The sequence below is a fragment of the Xenopus tropicalis genome, chromosome 3 (assembly GCF_000004195.4).
Source record: "Xenopus tropicalis strain Nigerian chromosome 3, UCB_Xtro_10.0, whole genome shotgun sequence".
Taxonomy (NCBI): domain Eukaryota; kingdom Metazoa; phylum Chordata; class Amphibia; order Anura; family Pipidae; genus Xenopus; species Xenopus tropicalis.
Genome location: NC_030679.2, coordinates 44,648,793 through 44,674,527, shown reverse-complemented (window position 1 = coordinate 44,674,527; position 25,735 = coordinate 44,648,793). Strand labels below are relative to the sequence as shown.

Genomic DNA, 25,735 nt, shown 5'->3' with positions numbered 1-25,735 from the left:
GACTTTCAGAACAGTAGTTTTCATAAAGTAATTTTTACGTGCGGAATAGCGTGCACTAATATCGCATGCAGCGAAATATATTGTGTGCGGCAGGAAATAACGCACACAGCGGAAAATAACGCAAGAAAATCGCTCATCGCGAGTTAAATAATGCAAAGAACATCGCTTCTTAATTATGACACCTATCCTTTTAGTGAATCAAACATTAAGTCGCAAAAAAAAGTGATAACATTTTTACCGCATACTATAAATAGCATTCATTTTACCGACCTTTAGTGAATCGGCCCCTAAGTCCTGTAACTCCTTACAACTGATGCATTCACTGGAAAATAATTTCCTTTAATGCATAAGGAAGGGGAAAATCACTTGGGGGTGGTAATGCCAGGCTAGTGGTTCTGTTTAGTGATGGGCAAAATAATTTACCAGGAATGTATTTGCAGCAAATTTCTGCATTTCACCATTGGCAGATTATTTAGTGGAACAGGTGACAATATTTGCGCGTAAAAATGTGCACAATTTTTTTTATGCACAACATTTTCGCCGTTTGGCAGATTTCCCGGCATTTCACAAATCTTTTCAAAGATTTGCGTATTTTTCGGCAAAGCAAAACAGGACAGATTTGCTCATCACTACTCCTGTTTACTAAAAAGTCACAATCTTCTGCTACATCTTTTATACCCAGGGTATACATATGTAGTAGAGTGTAAATTAAACTTGAAAGCAAAGTGCAAGCTTTTTCACTCTACTGGGCATGCACACAGGCCCAGGGCTGAAGAGAAAATCTATAAGAGGAAGTAGATTACAATATAATACCTCTATGGAAATACACTGGATGAGTGCAGTTTCCAGCAAAGAGGAGCACTGGCCCAGGGTATCAGGTAAGTGATTATAATCACTGGGGTATGCCTAACATTTGGCACCCCAAGTGATTTTAACTTTCCTTCTCCTTTATTAAATATATTGGTTTTAACAGTGTTACAAAACTGTAATGTAAAAAAGACTTTTTAAGGAGAGAGCTTAGACAAGAATGGACGATAAAAATGTAATACCTTGACTAAAAATACTAAGCGACAGAGGAACAAGATTTAAGTGTTTTAGAATATTAGGAGTGTTGGGACAAACAAAATATGATGTAGAAATGTATGTATGTGTGGTTTGCGGCAACCTAGCGATTCATGCCAAAGTAATACAAAATTGTCATGAAATTTCATGCAAGTATTTTGGTTAAACATTATTTTAAAAGATTAAAAGATTTACTGTATAACAGTATCAACTGACATGCCTTTCATTGTAGGTTCCAACACTTCAAAATGCAGAAGATATTGCTGATAAAGTCGCTATAATATTATTTGATTTCTTGGTAAGCCAAGCAATTCCCCCCTTAGATAATATTTTAATACCTAATAATTAGTTTGATACATCGTTGAGTAACATTTTAGGCATACTCTGTATATGACAAGAAACCACAAATGAAAATAAATGACACAGATGATAGGGTTAATGTATTAGCAAGCAAATAAACCCAATTTTAATAAAAAAAAATAATAACAATAAACCTTGATATAGGGGAAGGCAACTTTTTGAGCTTTAGAGCTACATTCATAGCTATAAAATACAAAACACATTTTGATAGTGATAACTACAAGACAAAGGAAATGTTTATGCATGTTCTGTATATCAGATATAGCAGCTATCTACTTATTCAATACTTGTTCAATATGTTGAGCTCTTTATTGCTAGCCCTGTCTCCTCTTTCGGTATTTTCTGAAGTTTTATCTCCTCACCCACATAGATTGATGTTATCCTGAATAATAAATATTCTCCCTTTTAGAGGCCAGTATAGGGAGAAATGCATCAATAAGTGAATAACAGTGTGTAGGGATAAAAACATTGAAAAAAGCAAGAGGTAATGAAATTCAGTAGGGCTAGCATGGCAACTTTAGAAATTACTCTGAAAATTATCCACATCCATGTTGGGTATTTGGTAAGTTCCAAATGTTACACTTAAGTTTGCTTGAAAATATCCCTACAAATATATATATATTTTTCTCTACTAAAGATACAAAAAAGAAACCATACACTGGGCTTCCATAAATATAGAAAATAAATACAAAAAAGGGCTGAAAACTCTTCACTCAACAGCAGTCCCCCTCAAGTCTCCAATCATCTCACTGATTCTCAGAAAGCCACCTTTTAATTTCTCCTATAAAATTATGTTTCTTTCTTTTGTTTAGAATAGCATCTTTGCCACTGTTTCTGATGTCCTGGTAAGCATTTCTCTTTATTATGATGTATTTATTTGTGCATGTGTATACTGATACCTGTAGTACGATATTACATAACAAATTATAGTGCTCATAATGTAAGTAGTTTATTTGGTTTAATAATTGTTAATCACTGTTCTATATAGGTGAACTGTCGATATTATTAAAAAGGCTGAAGTTGCCTTGATAGGAAACTTTGGCATATGTGGCGCTGCAATTTGCCGAAGTTGCCTTGAGATGAAACTTCAACGACTTCGGCAAATCACGGCACGATTTACATTCTAGCTGGTGGGAGGGCATTTGCGGGGAGATAAGTCACCTGCGACAATGGAGATTTGTCGCGGCTCGACTAATCTCCTTGTGTAACCCTGCCCTAATAGGTTTTATTTTTTTTATTATAGTTTTTGAGACAATAATGGCGTATTAGTGAGCTTCTTGAAAATAACATTTGCCCCACTGCAATCAACTCCGCCATGCTGTTTGTCAATAGTGTATCAATATTGCTATCTCTTCTTGGAATCAGCCAGCTAGCACTGAAAAACAATGTTTGGCTTTGGAACACATAGGGGCCGATTTACTAATCCACGAACGGATCGAAAGCATCCGAATGCGTTTTTTTCCATAATGATAGGTATTTTGAGACTTTTTCATAGCAGTCGCTCAAAAATCGGAAAGGTTTGCCCGCCGTTTACTAGCGTTAAATACGAAAAAATTGCGACAATTCGCGCAAGTCGTAACGGCTACAAAAAGTTGCGACGGCGATGAAAAAAAATCGCAAAAAATACGAAAAAGTCGCAAAATGTTCGTTTCCAATCCGATTTTTTCCCATTCGGGATTCGGATTCGTGGATTAGTAAATCAGCCCCATAGTATATAATAATTGTAGGAAAAAAAACAATAAAACTTTTTTTTTAATATTAGGCTTGGTGCTTTTTTATGATGACAGTTGCCATTTAGCATACTGGCACACTAGGATATTAGTTGCCCACAATAAATCTTTGCTACCACAGGTGACTAATCTCTTGTGAAAGCAAATTGCCAGTGGGAAAACATAGCTAGTACTTTGTTTTTCCTGAATTGCTTCTCAAGTAAACTTCGGACGACTTTGGAAAAACGAAGCACTGCATATGTTTTCCCTGTGGCAATTCACTTTATTGCTAGTGGGAAAGCATTCCATGGAGATTAGTCGCCTGTAGAAGCGAAGATTTATTGTGGGCTAGTAATCTCCCTGTGTGCCAGTTCCCTTAAGCAAATCTTAATTATCTCATAAATGAAGACATCATATTCACATAAAGATTGGGAAGTGTTTGTATGATTTTCCTCTCATTTTAATTTATGAAAAAGTATAATTTTTCTGTGTTTTCAGAATGATCTGCCATCAGTACTGTCTGATATAGTGGTAAGAAACATTTGTTATATATGGTAAAAGCTCCCATAAACCTCTTATAATTAAATTACATAGATGTATTTTACTAATAATTTTCTTCATGATCAATATTATTTAAAATAGAAATAATAACAATAAATAACCAAAAATAAATTGCACCCTATTAAATGACAGGAAGGAAACCAAATCCACTAATCGTCTTTCAGATCTCACATGTATGACAAAGTTAGATGCTCTCTGCGTACACCCATAGATTTTTCATTGCTGCTATGCATAGTGATACCTGGAATACCTGTAGCACCTTTTTTAAATATAGGGGTATGACTGTACCATTTTAAGGCTTATATTTATAGAGTGTTTATGATGAATTCAGAATATAGTATGCCACTCTAAATTATTTTCCATGGCAAGCAATTTCAGACACTTTTGAACACAAGAGCTTAACTTATTAATTGACAGCCAGAGGCAAAACAAATCTGTCCTCAAATGTGGACACATCAGCATTTTTTTAAAATACCAAATTAACCTGATTGACTGATATTAAGATACAATATAACCCTGACTTCTTCATGAAATGCGGCTAGTTAATTAAATATATCAAAATATATATCAATATCAAAACTGAATGATATTTGGACAAGTCATTCTTAATATAGCTACATTTCCAAAAGACTTCAAACTGTACATAATAATAATAATAATAATTAAAAAAATTAACATTCTTATAAAGTTTCATTTTTCCTCCTAGAAACAGTAACACTGAGCCCCACTAGACATCTTTATATCCCATACAGAGAGGAGAATTCCAAGGCACATGGTTAGGTATATTCCACAGTAACCAACGATTGCTGGTCTATGGCACAATCCATGTGAAAAGAATAAAACACTGCATAAATGCATTACATGTTTTGGGTGTTACCTTTAGTTCATATATATTACATTACATTTTGGGTTTAATAATTGTGTTTTCATCAGACTAAATGGAGCACGGTGTAGAACATTCTATCCCATACATCCCTAAAAAGATTTAGGGTAAGAACATTGGATCTTAGCAGAATACTTACAGTGGTGATCATTCATAGTTTTATGAAAATATTGAAAATGGGAATTACAACAGCAAAGGACAGTGTATGTCCTTATACACTTAGAATGTAATGTATTCATTGGGCAAAGAGTGTACAAGTACAAAATGTGTTTTATTTTATCCTGTAACCAACTGTGAGAACTGCAGTAATAAATACTTTTGTCCCCATAGGATACTCTTTTACCTGAGGTAGCTGCAGCACTGGTAAGCAACTTTATATACACAATAGAACAACAACAAAATATGGTGATAGGGCAGATGTAAACCACTGGTCATAATGAATTCTAATGTAGCCCATATAAAACCCATGGCATATTCACATGCAATTAGACCCTCTAATAACTTTTCATTATAAATGTCTTTTGATTATAAAGTCTTACATATCCTCCTATTAATAAACAACAAAAAATGTGTAATTTGTTCCTGACATTTAGAAAAGCATTAATAACTCATAAAAATAGTAAATCTGATTATTGGTTTCCAACAACCAGACACACTTTCAGCTGTGGAAAAAGACAAATGTAAAATTCATAGCAAAAGTAGTTATGAGCGAGTAGTTATGCATTTTATGAGCCAGCAACATTTTTTTGATGCACAGGACATTTTTTGACACACGCAACATTGATGCACACAACAATTTTTAATGTGACGTTTTTTTGATGCAACCTCAAATTTTCTGTCCGCTTCACAAAAAAAATTTGCTGCGAATCCACTCCTGGTGAAAAAATTATTTCACCCCTAACCAAAAGTTAGATTTTTTTTTAAAAATTGCAATGCCATGGAAACTGGCATGTAGGTTTACATCAAAATGCATATGGTGCTTTGGAATTCTACCTGTGGGGTAATTATTATACATTGTGTGGGCTATAGATTGCTCAGTATGTAAAACTATTTCTTTTGGGTAGAATACAGCATGGATCAAACCAATGTTACTGAATACTTACTTTTTTATATTTTTATGAATTCATAATAATTTTCAGGATTTATTTACATAAATTAAGAATGTCACAATAAACAAATTTGTATAATGTATTCTATTTTACAGAAAGTTCTTGAACATATTGAAGATGTAAAGGATGCGACTTGTGATGTATTGGTAGGAATATTTCATATACTGCTTTAATTAATTAATTTTATAATGCAAACCTTAAAAAAATAGGATTAGGGTTAGCAAGTTTAATTTGTTATCTTAGAATACTTAGGGGTACATTTACTAATCCATGAACGTCTGAAAAGCGTCCGTTTTTTCCGTAATGATCGGTATTTTTGCGATTTTTCCGTCACCGTCGCGACTTTTTCGTGAATTGTTGCAACTTTTTCGGCGCCGTCACAACTTTTTCGCGAATTGTCGCGACATTTTCGCCGCGGTCGTGAAAAAATAGGATTGGTTTTTCCGCGACGGCAACGAAAAAGTCATGACAATTCGCGAAAAAGTCACAACGGTGATGAAAAAGTCGCGACAATTCGCGAAAAAGTCGCGACGGCTACGAAAAAATAAAAAAAAATTTGTTTCCAATCCAATTTTTTCCCATTCGGGATTCAGATTTGTGGATTAGTAAATGTGCCCCTTAGTGTATGCCCAAAATAAAATAAGTATAATTGAATATTCCTTAAGAATTGTATAGAAAAAAAAATACTCATAAATAGAAAATAACTGAACTAAACTTTTCTCAGAAAAATCCTTCATGTCAGCAGTCAACGCTGCAGCACAGAAGCTGCTACCTTAAACAAACAGAGAGAGATTCTAGGGCTGTTTAATCAGGGATGGTAAAGCTTTCTGCAGAATAAATAGAGCGTTCTAGCTTGCACTATTGTGGCTAATCTATTGGCAGTAAAATGGCTTTACAGGAGAAGGAAAGGGAAAAACTAAGTAAGTGCACTGTGTCCTCTATCAAAAGAAACACAGGATTTCTTGTCTTCCTTTGTGTAAACATGTTCTTCAGTATCAGACTTCCTCTCTCAGAAATCATTCATGGGCCCAAGTCTGAGCGGCTCTCTCCTCTCTCCCTTCTCCTGCTCCCCCCTCCCATAAGAATTCACTCCCCCTCCCATCAGAATGTTTAATGTTAATGTGCTTGAGTTCAGCAGAACTAAATTTAGTGGTGGGTAGCATGTGTCCATTCCTTTTGACACCCTCTAGTTTACACCTATTCAGAAGCTTAATTTAGGGAGCATAAGTGAGCACAAGATGTAGGAGAGCCCTCTATTTACTGCCAATAAATGGTGTCAATAAAATGACTGTACTGTATGCCTACAAGAACAAGTGTTCTGTGTCTTGGCCCTAAGGTGCACAATTTTGCTCCCTCTCGGGCTCATATTGCTGATACTCCCAGGCCACATGCCAATAATTTTAATATTGCAAAAGCATTCTTCTTTTAGATTATACAATTTTTTTCAGGTACTAAAGTGATACTTTGTTACTTTTGTAGGAAGATCTACTGCCAGTAGTTGCTGATGTGTTGGTGAGTACAAATTGGTAAAAGATTCAACTGTAAAACAAAGTCACTTTTCAGATTAAATGTATTATTTTTTAGTGATGTGCCACAACTACCTTTTAAAAATAAAAAGTTTTAATACAAACAATAATGCACTATTAGTAAAAAATACCTACAACTACCTGTCAAGACTAATATTATCACATTTTTACACAGAAACTAGGTGGTGATATTTTAACAGATATATATGTAAGTATGATATGGCAACATAAATATTATTCAAGTCATAGTTTTATGATAGATTCAATTAAACACACCATTATTCTACAGAACGACCTGGGAATTAAAGAAGAGAAAAGGTCACTACCCCTTGCATCATAAAGAAAATGAATCTCAAAAGTTTAAATAAAGGTAAGATTTTTTAATCTGTTCACGTGTAGAAGCTGATTTATAATTTCCAAGTTCAAGCAAATAAAAAAATTGTGGTCAAAGAAAAAAAATACAATTGATAACACTAGCAAGTTTTTTTTCCGTGACTGTATTTTCTTATTCTCAAGCTCTAAGAGTCACAAATGAAAATCACATGATTTCATTCACCTTCTATAAGGCTGAAATTTACAATATTTTAACAGTAAAAATAAAAAAAATGATATTGCTTTTACTTGCACATTTTTTGCAATTTTTGTTAATGTAATAAATCAACGTGGATTATACTGGCGGTTGTAGTTTTTTGTTTTTTTTTACACCATTTTTACACAGTGCTCGAATTCAGCCCCATAGTCTCATTTTTCTTCCAAATATAAAATTCATATGCCCATAAGAGGTGGTGGCTCATCATTTACAAATAAAATGGTTAAATTGTGGTTATCACTTTTATTACATTTTGAACAAAAACAATAATTTTTACAAAAAAGTGTTTAAAAATATAAAAAAGAGATTAAAAAAGTGGATGCCAGTTGAGTTACCAGGAGGCCTTGAAAACTTTACTCAAAAACAGAGAAAAGATTTATAAACTGCTTAAAATGTAAATATAGGTATTGTGATTATTATTCTAATATAACCATTCTATCGAAAACAATGGTTCTTTCTTATTTCTGTTATTTTTATTTATTTTTATTTATTCTTCTATTTAATCCAATGGGTCTTAGTTTTGTTTCTTTTGTTTATTTATCTATTTATCTCACTCTGTCATGGGCTTGTAGGGGACAGAGGAGTAGCTATAGAGTTTTGATCTCAAATCAGCATTTATTTTAACAGTCTATTTGTAATCTGTAAGTTTATTGCAATAATTCAGCAAAAACAAATAAAAAATAATGAAGTCGATGCCATGTATTCCATTAATCTGATATCTTCTATTCTTGTATGAAAAAATATATTTGTAAGCTTGATATGAGTAGGGCCTGATGAGATGTTGGACTGTAGAAGAAAGGACTGCATACAAAAAGTCTGTACACCTCTGATCTAGAATATCATCACTTAAACAAAGGAACGTTTATGAAAGTCTCACAGAGCAGCAACACTTGTTGTAATGATAAACAAGCTGGACATGTTATGTTTTGTATTGTCAGAATTATAGAAACTCTTTTATATTTAGAGAAAAAAATTGTTTAATAATATTTAATTATTCTGTTTTATTTCTTTTCAGAAAATTCAATGTTTCATGAACAGATAATTTCTAAGTTATATGACTGTATTAAATAAAGTGGTACAGCAATATGTGGTGTGATTATCTGTTTAAGTTACTTTATTGAATTATGTTTTTTGTACAATACAAACTAACATACATAAACAGTATAATTATTCCTCAGGTCTAGTGTACATTATTTTGGCAAAGTTTTGGTGAAGCTACTCATTTTTTTTTTATACATGAGTGCGTTTTTTCCCATTCTCTCAGTCCATACCTATTACACTTTCTTACTGAGCTTGTTCAAGTGTTTGTTCAACACTTGTATTTTTTTTTTTAGTATAATACAATAAAAAAAACAGCAAATAGTTGTAGGAACAAGCTCTGAGTTTTTACTGAAGGGCACTACTTACTTTGTTGAACTAAAACTGACATTTAAATGCCACAGAACACGTCCTTCTATTTTGACAGGGCATCCCAACTAAAAGATATTTACATTTTATTTCACTTGGTAGCTTACACTGCAAGCACTGAAAAAGCATGAATAAGCACTGATGTAAAAAAAGTGAATTTGATACTTTGATTAGAATACCTCCACCTGTGAATTTAAACTCATATCTCTTAAACTATCTCACATATGTATAAAAGACACTTTTTAAAGGGATAATTTAAACATATTAGTAAGCCACATAGAGGCATACACTGATAACACATAGAGCAATACTGGATATTGTGCAGTTACATGGCACCCCCAAAAAGATTTGTTATGTTTGTGTTGCTCCCCAACTCTTTTTGAATGTGGCTCACAGGTAAAAAAGGTTGGGGATCCCTGGCTTAAAACTTTGAACCAGGTCTAACATAGTATTTATGCAGGTCCCAAGATTAATATTTTTTAAATTAAAAATAAAATGTTTCAGCTATTATAATACTACTTTTACTAAGGCTTCTCTTAGCTCCCATCATCTTACTTGTGCTGGTAATGAAGATGCTAGAACTGAGAAGGCTGTCAGCAGTAATACAGACTTTCTGATTCTGACTGACCAGTCAGTAATGGTGAATCAGCATTCACTGTGCCATGCATTACAGTTATAACTTTTTTTATGATGTGCAAACATATTCTGCAAAATTGTATAATACATCAGAATGGGGATCCCCAAACATTATTACCTGTGAGCCACATTCAAATGTAAAAAAATTTGGGGAGCAAAACAAACATGGAAAATGCACCTGGGGGTGCAAAATAAGGGCTGTTATTGGTTATTTAGTAGCCTCTATGTGGACTGGCAGCCTACAGGAGACTCTCTTTGTATACCTGGTTTTATGCAGCCATAACTTGCCCAAGCCAGAAATTCGAAAATAAGCACTTTCTTTGTGTCCACTGGAAGCAACATCCAAGGGGTTGCTGAGCAACATGTTGCTCTCTAGCCACTAGTTGGGGAACACCGCAATAGAACAACTAATATGAGGTAAATATGATAAGCAGTGTTGCACAAAAAATGCAGGAGAATGACCTATACTGGAAAACCACTTTTTATGGTACTTTCTTTTGCTTTTAATATACAGAATTTGGAATTCAAGTTAAAAAAAAAATATTTAAAGAACTTTGCTTGTCCTATTTTATATCAAGGTTATTCCATTAGTTTTATCAGACCATTAGAAGATTGGTTTTATAAAGCACTGATAAAATTTTCTTTGAATATTTATTTTTTAATTTAGTGATATGAACATGAGGGCACACAGAATGTTTGATCACTTAAACTACAGCCAAGAAAATCATTAAAACTAAACCAATACACAACAACAAATGCCTGAGAATGTAAGTATCAAATACAGGTTAAAGGCTGGAATTTTACCAGATATTAAATAAAACTGCATGCCACAAATGTTCACTGACCCAAACCTCATACATATTCCTGTATCGTGTAATTGATAACCAACCATCAATGACATTTGGAATTCTGGAATTGCACACAATCACAGTACATTTACGAAACCTTTTTAAATAGTATTGTTCAGTTTCTTGTGGGTGAGGAGTTAACTGAGGAAAAAATTTAGAAGTGTCTTTCACGAGTGGAAAATAAAATAGAAAAATATAAAACCAAGTCCTTAAGAGCAATTTGGTATAAAGCTATAAGCTACATTTTGGGATAAATTACTAATATAACAAAGGAAGATAGAAGTGAGAGAAGATGGAAAAAAGAGTAGACCTACCTTTTTGTCAGAAGCCTCTGTAAAACTTTATATGGGGCAGTATACCACCTTAATTAACATGAGTTTAATGAGTAAGGCTTGTGCTGAACAAATCAATTCATTAAATTAATTTAAACAAGGAAATTGAAGTTACTTTATTTTGGCCCTTGTGAGGCAAAACATTATATTACCAGAGCATTTGTAACCTCCCTGTATAGTCTGTTTATCTGTGCACTGAGAATATTCATGCACACGCTCTGCGCCTGAATTATGCCACCAATGTTAAGTGTTGCACATGAATATTCTCAGTTTGTGATTATGCCATTTTTACAAAATTCTTAAGGACAATAAAAAAATTGCAATTATGTTTGCACATTAAATGGACCAAGCTTGTCCAGCTTTATAAATATAAACACAGGCAGGGCAAATGTGTTCACTGTGCAAATAATTCTGCGCTGCAAGATTTTTATAAATGAGACCCACTAAGTTTGACCAGGAGCAGTAACCCATGTCAAACAACCAGCAGGTAGAATTTACTGGTCATTTGTTTACAAGTAAACATCTTATTGGTTGCTATGGGTTACTGTGGGTGGGCAAACTTAGTACCTTTTATTACATATGGGGGTTTAAGTCCAGAAACGTATCCTTGTGTACCTAGATATCTGCTCTTAATGTATTCTATTTAAAGAGTCCCCAGAGGGTCACATAAAAACTATTGGGTCTCTTGTCACAAATATACCTGGAATGTGGAGTGCAAGGAAGATAGGAAGCATCCCATGCAACTTACTATGGACAACAACATCAGAAGGTCTTGGCTGGCAAAGTTCAAGCGGAGTCCATGAAATAAGTCAGGAATTCGGTTACTAAAGCTTTAGGAAGCGGGAACGTGAGCTAGGTTTATAAATGAGCAAAGGCTGTTCCTTTCAGTGTCCTAAAAAGGCCTGGAAGGTGGCACCAAACATGCTGTGTTTTGTCGCAATGTGCAGGCCGGCACATGCATAAGCCTATGTTTTGGCGCATGTATGGGGGGCATGCATGGGTGTGTGCACTGATGCACACATGCACTGAGCTCAGGTGGCCAGGCCAAAAGGTGGGAACTACCTTACAGGTATTAATTATAACTACTGGGCAGTTTCAGTTCCTACATAAAAAGGAACTGAAAACGTTTTCAGTGTTTTGTATAATATACCATAATATGCTATATTGACATGAGACCTGCAACTTGCAGGCATTAAGATCAGATGAGGGGTAAATATTTTTCCCCTATTCCTCTCCTATCACTGTGTTCCAACTACTGAAGTACCTATATCCATAGCTGTCTGTGCCTGAGACATCATTAGTAGTGGTTCAATCACAGATAAAGCCCCCCTGTGAGCTTCCAACAGTGGAACAAAGCAAGTCAGTGTAGTTCCAACCTTAAAATTGATCCTGAGATGTTAATAAGGCTAGATGGATTTTTATTCTCATTATTATTATTATTTTTAATAAGGCTGAACTTGCACAACTGGTCAACTCCAGAATGAAGGTTAGATGGGGTGCTTGCATTTAAGTGCTTCTAGCTACAGTATGGGTTATACCAAGCCTTGCATTTTCGTTCTATGGATCATACATATATGCAAATCAACCTACAGATGTATAAAATGTAGCAATAAATAACTATTATATATACATAGAGAGAGAGAGAGAGGATGTTTTTTCAGACCGGCACACCCTATTAAAATTACGATGTCTTTATTGTGAGAATATTTGACTTTTCGGTCCTCATAAGGAGGAGAATATATATATATATAAAATAACCATTCTAGGTAAGAAATTCTATATTTTAACTGCCCTTTTGAATATGAAGGGGAAACTTGCTTTCATTAAGTTTTAAAGCATGTCTTACTCTTCTCTATATATGTCTGTCTTTTTAATTTAGGGTTTGGAGGTTTATCTCACAGTGACACTACCAATTTATATTCTCTACTTGTTTCATTTTTCAAAACACTCTCCTTCACAGCGATTGTGAAAACAAAACATAGCATTTTTAAAACCTTTAAAGACCTTTTTAAGGCCTGCCTGATGTGTTATTTTGTTTCTCCCTACCTTTAGTTGGCATTTTCTCTGGCAATATGTATTAAAGTGGCCATACACATTCAGATTTTAGTCTTCTTCCGATGAACGTTTGGCCAAGTGTTTTGACCTGGCCAAGTGACTAAGCGACCGATCGCCATGGAATGAAAATTATCAGGATGATAACAATTTCAGATTGTTAAATGCTTCACTGTTGCTTATCATAACCATATATGGAATGGAATCAAAGATACATTGCAAGACATTTATAACATTACAAGTAAGTAATTATGATAAGGTTGGAATATTGGCAGAATGTTAGTGCCCTTATCACATTGTTATAGTATAAATTTTGTAAGTTTTGTAGGAACTATGCACAGAGCTTGAATTAGGAGCTACAGTTCACAGCTTGATTTATAATTAAGGCAACCATGAAAATCGCTATTGCCTTTTTGCTGGTGTCGCTAAACTGCTGTCTTGGCACTGTGCCTGCAGATAAAAAAGGTAAGCAAATTTAATTTAACATTTTTATACTTCTGCAATAAATCATTATGGTTCTTAAACTGCTAAGGGTCATATAGTTGCAAAGTACCACACATAGATATGTTCATACACATACAATAATAAAACACTCAGCTACATACACAAGCCCTGGAAATTGCCGTAGGCCTAGATATTTTGTCTGTCCAAAAAGACTTAAATCCTATGTTTTTATTTAAAAGTGATCTAAACCCAAAAAGTTATCAAGTGTAAACTTACTCAGAGTGGCCCTTTCTGAGCACTTTTACATTGTACGCAAATGTCCTATTTTTAGTGGTTTCTGCGTTAATTGCAGTTTTATACTGCTTATACTAGACTTACTGCTTATACTAGGCTCAGCGGCTTTCTTTCAGAGTCAGTGTCAGTAACCCTGGTGTTCACTGACTATGTATGCAGTTTTAGGAAGATATTCTGTAACTGTTAGGTGTTTATAATTCCAGGAATAGGTGTGCTTTAAATTGACATACAATTTTATGTGTATTTTTCCTTCTAAGATGTACCAGCCGCTCCTGTGCCAAAACAGCCCCAACCTGTTCCAAAACCAGTTCCCAAAGTGCCACAAGAAGAACCACGGCCAATCCCAAAAGTCCCACAACAAGAACCACAACCAGTTCCAAAAGTGCCACAACAAAATCCACAGCCAGTCCCAAAAGTGCCACAACCAGGTCCCAATGCACCACAGCCAGTTTCAAGACTTGACTGCTTTGTAAAACTATTAAAAGTAAGTAATTTATACTAAAGTATGTGTATATGCAGTAAGCATACCACTATTTATATAGCACCCAGAGTACACAAAATATCATAAAATATGCAAGATGAGAGAGCCCCCTGAATCGAGAATATTTTGAGACTAAATAGTGATGAGTAATGTACCAAACATCTGAATAAACAATAACCATTTCCTTTTGCAAATTCAGGTTTCCTAGTAATGAGCTTCTGTCTATTTTAAATGTAATATAAAGCTTAGATTTTAAAAATCAGTTTCTGTATTTTTTTTTATATTACAGTTAAATTGATCTTTTAATTGTTATTTCTTCATGATAGAATGATGCCCCACTTCTCCTTGAGAAGATAGGAACTCTGCTTTGCAATTACAAAGTGGCACAAGTAAGTCTTATTGGCGTACATTTCTTTATGGCCCTACATGTGACAGTTACCTAATGTGGCCCTCTCTAATGCAAATAATTCTTGGTATGATTATTGAGTTATGCTCCGTGCAACACTTGCTCATATGGCTGCTAGATGGAGGAAGTCAATAAGGTTGTAAACACAACACTCACTAATTTTATATGTGATTGATGCCTAGGTCTTTTCTACCACCAGGCCTTAACTGACATAATATAAGCTGTTACACAATTTGGTTCTGTAGAACTGAGCATCATTTGTCATGCCCACTGTTACCATTGTCACTACTGGGACAGAACCTTACTAATAAAAATAGCACTGATCCCCATACAATATCCTGCTTCATATTAAAAAATATTGGCTTTCCTACTTAAAGATACCTTAAATAATGTATATAATTTCATAAAATGTATTGCTTCTGCTTTTCCTACTTAGTGTATATTCACAGCAGCCTTCCATGGGACCTTTTTATCTGTGCTAAAATGTAGTCTCAGGTGTAAAAAAAAGTGCCAAGAGTCAAGTGTAAACTCTACTATGCATAGAACATTGAAAACCTGTCCCTGTTACCAGGGCTCTATAAAAAAACAAACATATATTTTGTAAAAACAATCTTTTATTGTATTTTTCTCACAATCTTTTACTTTATTTTCTTTCTAGCAAGAACAAAACATTGCTCTGTTCATGGATTTCTTAAACCAAGTAAACAATGTACTGGTAAGAATGTTTTTTTTTCATATAATATATCCTTTAGTTTTAGTAATAACAGTTTAACAAAGGATTTATTAAATGGTTTCTAACTGTAATTGGAGTTAGATATATTTGCCCTTTCACCAGTTTTATGCACTGATCAGTGTTAGGCTGCAGTTAGCATACAAAGGAGATTAAAACGCTAGCCAAGACTCATTTTGCTAGGTCCACGACGACCTAGAAGAGAAAATTTATTGTGAAGATAATTAAGTATTCCATAAATACCACATATACCTCTTCTAGTAATTCTGTTTTTACTTTATTTTATTCCATTAAATTCTTGCACTTCCTTTCCTTTCTAAAATCTCTACAGTTTGATAACTTTACCATCTTAATAGATGCCTTCTGAGAAAAAAATCATTAAAAGATGTATGTATCTACATACATTCAAAAATTCCTCAGTAAAGCCAATAAAGCAGTGTACAACTTTCCATGACAGGCTCCCTATATAGACAGAGAAACATTTAGAGCAGTTTCCTAATTATAATCAAAATAACCACATTCAAAAATATCAGAAATGTGTGGAAAGAACGAAAGTTGGCAACTAATACTAAGTGGCATAAGGCAACACTCCCCTTGGTGACCAAAGGGAGGGTTAAACTACTGAATACAAAAATTAAAGCTCAAAGACCACTTGTAAATGAATAAAAACATTTTTACATTTATTTCAATCAAAATAAAACTTAATTCTAATCTGACATATTTTGGTAAAATAGATTTGCCAGTTTATATTGTGTTCAAGTCAATTTAAATTGAAAATTATATATCAAAATCTAAAATTTTTTAGGAAATAATGGATTTTGGCAAGTGCACAGTAGGAACACATTTCACAATATCATTAGGAGGGGATGAACTTTATTATCTATGTAAATGTTAATATTTTCAATTTAAATGTTTAGAAACAAGTTGGCTGCTCCTTGAATAACGTCCTTGGAAGAAAAGTGGTAAGGACATGTTATGTTATCTATCTCTAAGTCATGTTTGCCAAAAAGATAAATGTGTTGGTTAACATTGTTACTAAGTTTACCTAATGCATTTATACACCTAAACCATGAACACGATATGTTTGGATATTACTAGCCTGTCTGTCATGTATAATTAGGAAGGCTGCTGATACTATTCAGACATTACAAAATACTATATGTTACATACATGAATGTTGTGTTTGCCTTTCTGTCATCAGGAATTACTTATGATTTTCTGTGGAGTTAAAAAATTAAAGCTGCTTATTTCAAGAGCCCAATATGATATTATTATCTATTATAACGTAATACATCAATGCAAGTATTTATGCACACATAATTAAAGCTGAACAATTCATATTTAATTTGACTCAAAAATGAGTTTGCACGCTTTATCACATGAACTCATCAGTACTATCAACCATATTAGTAAGAATAGAGAAGAAGAAGTACTTGACAAACCGGTCATTTCATGCCTGAGTTTGGAAACCACAATTTACAACTAGATAAATTAATTACATTACTACTGATGAAGCTATGTATTTGTCTACTTGAAGCTTAAATATTTTAGTTATATCCAGCACACATAAGTATATAAATGGTGCTGTTAAGCTCTTTCCTCAATGGGCAGAATATTTCCTGACAGTCGCTTAAGTGTATAGAGTTGGATTATTTTCTTTACCCTGAGAAAATATATAGTCACTGGTATTATTATAGTACAGGTATCGGACCCCTTATCCGGAAACCCGTTATCAAGAAAGCTCCGAATTACGGAATGACCGTCTCCCATAGACTCCATTTTAATCAAATAATTCAAAATTTTAAAACTGATTTCCTTTTTCTATGTAGAAATAAAACAGAACCTTTTAATTGATCCCAACTAAGATATAATTAATCCTTATTGGATGCAAAACAATACTATTGGGTTTAATTAATGTTTTATTGATTTTTTAGTAGACTTAAGGTACTGAGATCCAAATTACGGAAAGACCCCTTATCCGGAATACCCTTGGTCCCGAGCATTCTGGATAATGGGTCCCATACCTGTATATAATATATACAAGTATAAAGCAGATACAGGGACAAACAATTCAGAAAACCATGTGCTTTAATAGTTAATAGTATAATTCACCATGGAACTATCACTTTATAGCTATTATGCAAAGCTATTTAACAGAAAGTACTTGCTTTTTTCAACATTGCATTTTTAATGTTTCTGGGTCTCGTCACTATTTCCTAAGGTGAAATAAAAATGTTGCTTAGTGCAGATTATAATATATCTTTTTTGGCGAAAATTGGAGACACCTTTAGATGATGGATTTTTGCATTGCAAAGGCAGAGAGCAGTTAAAGGTAAAATGTATATAGTATAGTATTCCCTATTTATTAACATATCTAGTCCATATCATCCCTGTGTATTAATTAAACACAAATATGAGTTGCACTTTAGTATAGATGGGTACTTATAAACCCCAAATTCACAGTTAGCGTGAATCAGCTAGAAGATATGTAGCAATTATTTAAATAGAGGACTGAATTAACATAGGAGTGCCTATTTTTATGTTTTTAATGCTAATATTGCAACTTTCTCTATTAGGTGATTACTGCCCAAAATGCAGAACAGCTGGCTGACCAAGTTGCTATCGTCATGTTCCAGTTTGTGGTAAACGTATATAAAGTTCTGGGGTTCTAGAACTCACATTATTTAAAGTTATAGGATATGTAGAATAAATAAATATAAGTAAATATAAAGAAATCTTATTTTATTAAACAGATTTAAATTTTATGGGAAACGATAAAACATCTGATAAAGGTGACTTCCTGGGTTTAGTGTTTGCTAAGCTCCCCAGTGGCACAAATTTGCAAAGAATGTTATTGGTACCAAACAAAAAAGTTTACAGCTGCACTCACCTTAGGCAATTTTCTGTGGTGCAAAGACGTACGGCAATGCCCCAACAATGTATAGAAGAACGCAGAAATAGAGACTGCACTCAAACAAATTTTATATGCACATTACCATTAGCATGAATGAAATAAAATAAATAATTGCTTTTCTGTTAGCTCTCTTGTGAAAAGGGAGCTATACATGTAAAAACTAAGCAATATGCAATCCATAGAGAAGTTTTTCTATAAATTGTGTATGATATGGATGGAAAATTAGCTATATATACAAGTTGGACACTGTTTTTACTTTCCTTGAATACAGTCTCCATACAGTGTAATATGTTAACTCCACTACCCACTAATAACTGATATTTCATTTACTAAATATGACTTTTTTGCATTTGTATTTGTACATAGGAAGACATTATTGCAGGAGTGATGAAAGTAATGGTAAGAAACTGTTTTTTGTGGTTGTCTGCATATAATACATACAAACAATAATGCCTCTATGAAATTCACTGTCAGTACATAAAATAACAAAATACATTTGAGCAGTTAAATTACATTCTTTTCTATGATGTGATGGAGGTCTACCAACCCACTAAATCAATTTTCTAAAAAAGTAACAAACATTGGATTAAATTTAAATCAATGCAAATTAATGGAGGATTTAAAGATTTCGAAAATATCTCTTAAGCTTTGGAATATCCTGTTCTAACATTTAAAAGTGATTATTAAACCTGAAGTGTTGTTTTTTGTTTCTTTATTTCGTTTGTTTGGTTTCTTTGTTTTATTTTGTTTCAACAACTTGCTCCATTCTTTTCAGCCTGGGTGATGTGGCTGGGTTACAGTGCTTGGTTTGTCTTTAAAATGGTTTAAATAACTTAGTTACTTTATCCTGATGTATTTTACATGAGATGACATCATGTGGCGCCTTTTTTTTTAATCAGGGTATTTAGATGGGGGTTGTACACACTAGAGGCATCTGGAGAAAGATCCAGATGTTGTGACCAAAACATCAATTTTCTTTTGCACTAATAAAGGATATTATTGATTAATTGAAAGTCCTGTGAGTGCTGTGTCCAATCAATTTATATATATATTTGTATATATCATATTACTACATTTAAAAATGTAAGGTATTTAAAAAAAATACATTTAATCATGTGTCTAATTTTTAGGAAGACATCCCAATAGTCCGTGACTTTGTTGTAAGTATATATTTTTCATTTAATCCGCATGTAACATACAGACACTAGTTTTTTTGTTTTTTTTTAAAGCTTATTATTTATACATGAACCCTGCTCATACATTAACTAAATCTGCTGTGTTTGGAACACTTTCATGCATAGTGGACAATTTTTTTGATCAGATATGCCACATGTAAATGCCTTATTTTATAAACTGTCAAAAAATGTACATCCTTCAAAGAATTTATGATACATTTAACTCATAGGGACAGATTTAACAAAATATGAGATTAGAGCTCACCACAGAAAACTTCACCCAATTTCTATTCATTCTTATGGGATTTTTAGAAGTGTTTTTATCAGTGGGTGAAAGTTAGAGTTCACCATTTGACAAATACACTTCTAAAAATGCCATAGGAAATAATAGAAAGTGTTTTTTTTGTGATGAGCTCTAATCTCATATTTGATAAACCTGCCCCATAGTGTAATATGGAATGTGATGACCTAAGTAACAACACAGTTCTTCTGGTTAAAAGAACTGACTGTTTTATTCCTGATAGAAAGCATGCCTAAAATCAGGCATTTAGGAAGGCTGCAAATTCTACATTAGCATTAACAACCAGTTTGCAGATCACTTAGACATCTTTGCAGCACAAATCACCCACATGGCTTTACCATCAAATATACACAATAAATGTGGATGAAAAAATATAATTTTGACAACATAACGGATATTTTAAACAAATGGTTGTAGATCTAGTCAAGATTTTGAAATGTTGTGAATGTCACCTTGCAGAATGATGTTCCACTAACTCAAGACCTCAGGAATGTTGCATGTGGTGTCCTGGTAAGTACTTATAACTTTTTCAATCTAAAGGGAAAATGCTTGCCCTATTTAACGTGTGTCTAGTACTCATCTTTTAAAATTAGAAGAAAGATTTCATCTTAAGGTTTGAAAAGTATATTTTTATATATTAGCTGAGAAGTTTTTGAACTCCCTTCCTGAAAAGGTTGTACAGAAAAATATATTGGATACTATCAGGAAAGGCTTGGATGCATCTTTAGCGAGGGAGGAAAGGCTACATACAGTATACTAATATTCTTAGGGGCACATTTACTAACCCACGAATCCGAATCGGAAAAATTCTGAAAAAATTCCGGAAAACGAACATTTTGCGACTTTTTCATATTTTTTGCGATTTTTTCGTCGCCTTTACGACTTTTCGGAAATTGTCGCGACTTTTTCGTTACCAATACGATTTGCGTGAAAAAACGTGAGTTTTTCGTAGCCATTACGATTCGCTCGTATCTTGTCGCGACTTTTTCGTATTGAGCGCTCGTAAGCGGCGGGCGAAACTTTCAGACTTAGCATGATTTTGGAAGCCTCCCATAGGACTCAATGGCACTCTGCAGCTCCAACCTGGCCCAAGAAAAGTCACCATACTGAAGCTTGCGACTTTTCGCGCAAGTAGTAACGCTACGAAAAAATTGCCAGATTTTGCGCAACATTCGGAATGGCTACGAAAAAGTCGCGACAATTTTCCGTAAAATCGCCAAATACCGATCATTTCGAAAAAAACGCAATCGGACGCATTCGGCCCGTTCGTGAGTAAGTAAATGTGCCCCTTAGTCTAATGTTGATACAGGGACTTGTTCATTCAAGATGTTTTTTTTCCATTCTGAGGCAAATTGGAAATAGTTTTTTCCTCTTTCTCTGAATTATCTAGACCCACTATCAAACACCATCTTTGAGACCACACATTTGGCTGGGGTCTCCTAAACTTGTATCAAGTGACAGACAAATACGTATATATATATGTGTGTACAGACATATGTAGGCATCCCTGTATCAACAATTCAGTCATGTTTCCAAGAATATCTAGGACAGCAAATAAGTGTTCACTACCAAATCTTGCTAAAACTGAAATTCAGACAGGGTTTCCACACTTACAGTATAACTAATAGGAAAGATTTACTCAGAAACCTGAATTTCATGGACATGTGTCTGTTTTCAACCTCAGCTAAGCTAAGTCGTTAAAGACTCAATAAAGTTTTTTAAAGCCTTGAGCCTTTTTTGACTGCCTGTTAGAAGAAGGAAAGTGATTTGCCAATGTCAGGAAGAACCATTTCCTTGGATAGAAGAATCATGCTATTCTGAACCCATAATTTTTTTTTTTGTTACACAGCTGACATATGTACTCTATTAACATAAGCTAAATTGACTGACTTACATGTTAAACACCTTATAACACAGGAAGATGTACATTGGTTTATGTATGATATTTTTCCATCTGCACAGGAACACATTATTGGAAAAATTACAAAAATACTGGTAAGATGCATTTTAACTTTCCTTATTTTTTGTTAAAAATTTTAAAAGGATAAGCACATTGCATAATTAACCCATAGCATTATAGCACCATGTTTGTATATCATATTACAAGTTGTAATGTTACATAGTTTATAAGTTCAATGCATCTTTTTAATAAGCCTGTGTATCTGTAGCAGCTGATTGTAAGTTTGAATCAATAATCTATTCCATGAAGTATGGTAGGACCAGTAAATAGCCTTACAAACATAAAGAAGTCAATATTTCTGTCTAGTAAATTCATTTTCCTCTTAAATTGCTCACCTATACACAGTGTTACTCATTTTTCAGACACAATGCAAAAACTTTTTTTAATGGAGAACGTGTAACTGTCATATTTACCTGTATTTATACTTGTGCTATGTACCAAAGCATGAATTTAAATAATAAAAGTCATGCAATAGTCAATAAATGTAACCGAGGTCTATTTACTTTATTACTGAAGAATCTTTAAGCAACTGACCAAATAGACTTATAAATAAAATGTATTTTCAGATTATATAGTGAAATAGGCAAATGCATATTAATTAGTACCTTTCTCTTTTAACTAGGTCCTTGTGGCAGATATTACAGGGGGGCTTACAAAGATCATTGAAGGATTGTAAAAAATATACTTCATTAAGCCAGTGAACTGTAAGTGGCAATTTATATAGTAGTGTTAAATAGTGTGTTCTTCAATTTCACAGAAATTCTCATTTTAGAAATAAATGGTATGCATGTACAGTATTTGTTTTAACATTAAGCAGTTAATTGTGAGGCCATAGCTTATTTTGGCCAAATACACATTTCTATGTACTACTGCATACACATAGGGGACGTTTCTATATTTCACGTGTCTAATAAGACATTTTCTAAACATTTTAATTGGTTCATATGGCTGAATTCTGACAAATGGAATGTGATGTTATTTTAGGCCTAACTAAAATACCCAGCAAACAAAAATAATACAACTGGTCCAACAGAAATATACAGAACAAAGCTAGCAATAAATTATTCACAAAAACTTTAATTTAATGCTCTGTATTAATCATCATGACAATAACTATATATATTTTAGTTTTTATTTTGCTTAGTTTGTATAGTACAGGTATGGGACCTGTTATCCAGAATGCTTGGGATGCATTTTCAAGATAAGGGATCATTCTGTAGTTTGGTTTGCCATACTTTAAGTCTAGTAAAAATTATTTAAATATGAAATAAATAAATCCATTTGGATTGTTTTGCCTCCAATAAGGATTAATTATTTCTTTCAAGTACAAGGTGCTGTTCTAATATTACAGAGAAAAAAGGAAATCATTTTTAAAAACTAGAATTATTTGCTTATAATGGAGTCTATGGGAGTTGGCCTTTCCATAATTCGGAAGATTATAGATAATGGGGTTCCCGGATAAGGGATCCCATACCTGTAATATGATTACGTTTTTTTAAAAACATTTTTGTGTATCGATAAAAATTCGATCCTATAGTGTAGAACTAGTCTTTTGCATGTTTAATGTTGTGTACATAATAACATTAATTCAATCTGTTATAAACATAGTGCACATAGTGTAGAAACAACAACAAAATGATATGATTACTATTAGTTTTTTTTTTTTTTTTTTTTTTTTTTCTGTGTGTGGGGCAATTAATGAATTTATCCTATCCTTTACCTTTAGGTAGCACAGAAATGCCTTCATTACAGAATCTTTAAACATGAAGAAACTGTAAAACCCTTTACCTGGAACTTTGATGTCTTCAACTTCTTGTTACTCTGCAATAAATCAATTTCCTGGCACATCTTTGAGTTAATTTTTGTGTGAACTGATGATTTCTAAACATAATTAGCATAAACAAATTGTACTTTTATAAAATCAATGAGTGTAGATGACACAGTCATATCCATTTGATTTCGGCACTGCAGTAAAATTATTAATTTATGAAGGGGGTGGATGAAAGCATTTGTACCTGCAAGAAAAAAAACATGGGAACAGCCTATCCCTGTCTGCTGAGAAGGAATGCTACAGTCTATGGTATATGACAATCATGTCATTTAAAAAAAAAAAAAAAAAACTTCCAGTCTTCATTCCTCTATTGTTTAGGACTTGTGCAGAATATAAAAGTAGCCTATTCTTTGCAAACTAAATCCCATGGAGGCTCTTTAATTAATATCTCATCATCAAGTTTTTTTTCACCCAAGAGCATTTTCCAGTGATCTACTTAGTCTGAATTTTGAAACACTTTACACTTTGGCTTCCAGTCACTGAGTTGTTATTAAACTAGTAGATTGCAAGGAAATAGCCATTAGAGACGTACTAGACAAACATTTCTACCACTTATCCACATTAATAAATGAAAAGAACCAGAAGTTCTATGCAAATACTACCTCTACCAACGTTGATGATACATTATAGTGTTGAGCATAATCTGTGACAAGCAAAATCTGTGACAAGCAAGATTATGAAGCTCCTTAAATTCCTATCCATCAAGCCCCACATACATAGGCTCATTATTGGAGGCAGTTCAGTAACCCAAATCGTTGGATGAGGTGGTCATACATTATGAGCTTTACAGCGTGCAACAAATGGTAATCCAATTGTTCAGCTATTGTGTAAATAATTCTGGTGGTAAAGAGGTGTTAAACAAGTCCTATTCCATTAGATTATGAAAGCATCCTTTTAATGGCCATACTTTAATTAATGTAAGTACAGTTGACCAGTTGACTGAGAAAGAGGTACAAAAGAGAGCAGAACATCTGAAAGTAAACAGAGGTCCAGCGTTTAATGGTATTCACCCTGAGTATTAAAAAAGCACAGCTCTCTAGCTGCTAAATGAATTTACTTTTAGTGGTAATAAGTCATTAGTGATTTGCTAATGAGGTGCCATTACACAAACACATCCTGTTTTAGCCTGATAACTTATTAGGCTGTTAAATTGGCATCTGTAGTAGAAAAGATTTTCAAGGGGGTAATAAGAAATAAAATATATATATATATATATATATATATATATATATATATATATATATATATATATATATACATCAAATCCCATTTGCTGGCACAAATCAATCAAAAGGTAAGCAGAAAACTAGAACTTGGGGTTATGATCTACTTAGATTTTGCTAGAAGATTCAATGTGGTACGATAAAGATATTTTAGTAATTAAAGAAATATTGGCCTTGAACATTCCATTTGCACTTGGACAGGGGGTTGGCTAATAGATAGATTACAGAGAGTGATGGTAAATGTAACATTTTCTAGTTGGTCAAATTTCGTCAGTGGAGTACTTTATAGGTCTTTAGTCCTTTTGCTGTGTAATTTGCTCATAAATGACCTTGAAAGTAGACTTGTAGATAATAAAATGTACAAAAATATAGGTTCTATTCAGAATGATTTTACTTTGCAGAGAGAGTTAAATAAGTAGGAGATCTGTGTATTAAACTAACAAACGAACTCTATAAATAATAAATATTGGAAAAATAACATGATTAGTTATACACAAAATGAAATTGTGTTGGGAGTCTCTTTAACTTTAAAGGATTTGGGGGTTATTATGGATAAAACTCACTGCAGTATCTGTCAGGGTCTAGTAAAGCTAATCAAGCACTCTATTGTATAACAAAGAGCAATAACACAAGAGATGAGGATTCACTGTTTGCAGTGCAGCATTGTGTGCCACTCCTTAGAAAGGGTATTAGTGACGGCAAAAGAGCGTAAAAACTAAATTTGGTAAAAAGAATGTTACCGTTAAACCACTAGGACAGAGTATCAAAGCTGAGGTCTTTCTCTGGAGAAGAGGCACTTGATAGCAAAGCTATAGCTCTGAAACAGCTGGTGTGAAAGATCCTGAAAACTCTACATTCATAAGTTTTCTAGATTTCATCACTTCCGGAGCACGATGTCAATA

At 33.5% G+C, this 25,735-nt stretch overlaps 1 protein-coding gene across 1 annotated transcript; it reads left to right on the top strand.

The window, feature by feature from the left end:
- Window positions 1-13,426: 13,426 nt before the first annotated feature.
- Window positions 13,427-23,624, top strand: LOC496670 (uncharacterized loc496670). The gene is given in 12 exon segments (NM_001011232.1): window positions 13,427-13,539; window positions 14,070-14,296; window positions 14,620-14,682; window positions 15,358-15,414; window positions 16,347-16,391; window positions 18,006-18,071; window positions 18,710-18,742; window positions 19,474-19,503; window positions 20,279-20,329; window positions 21,782-21,814; window positions 22,402-22,483; window positions 23,506-23,624. Coding segments are annotated over 11 exon segments (732 nt in total). The 5' UTR covers window positions 13,427-13,466; the 3' UTR covers window positions 22,456-22,483; window positions 23,506-23,624.
- Window positions 23,625-25,735: the final 2,111 nt, after the last annotated feature.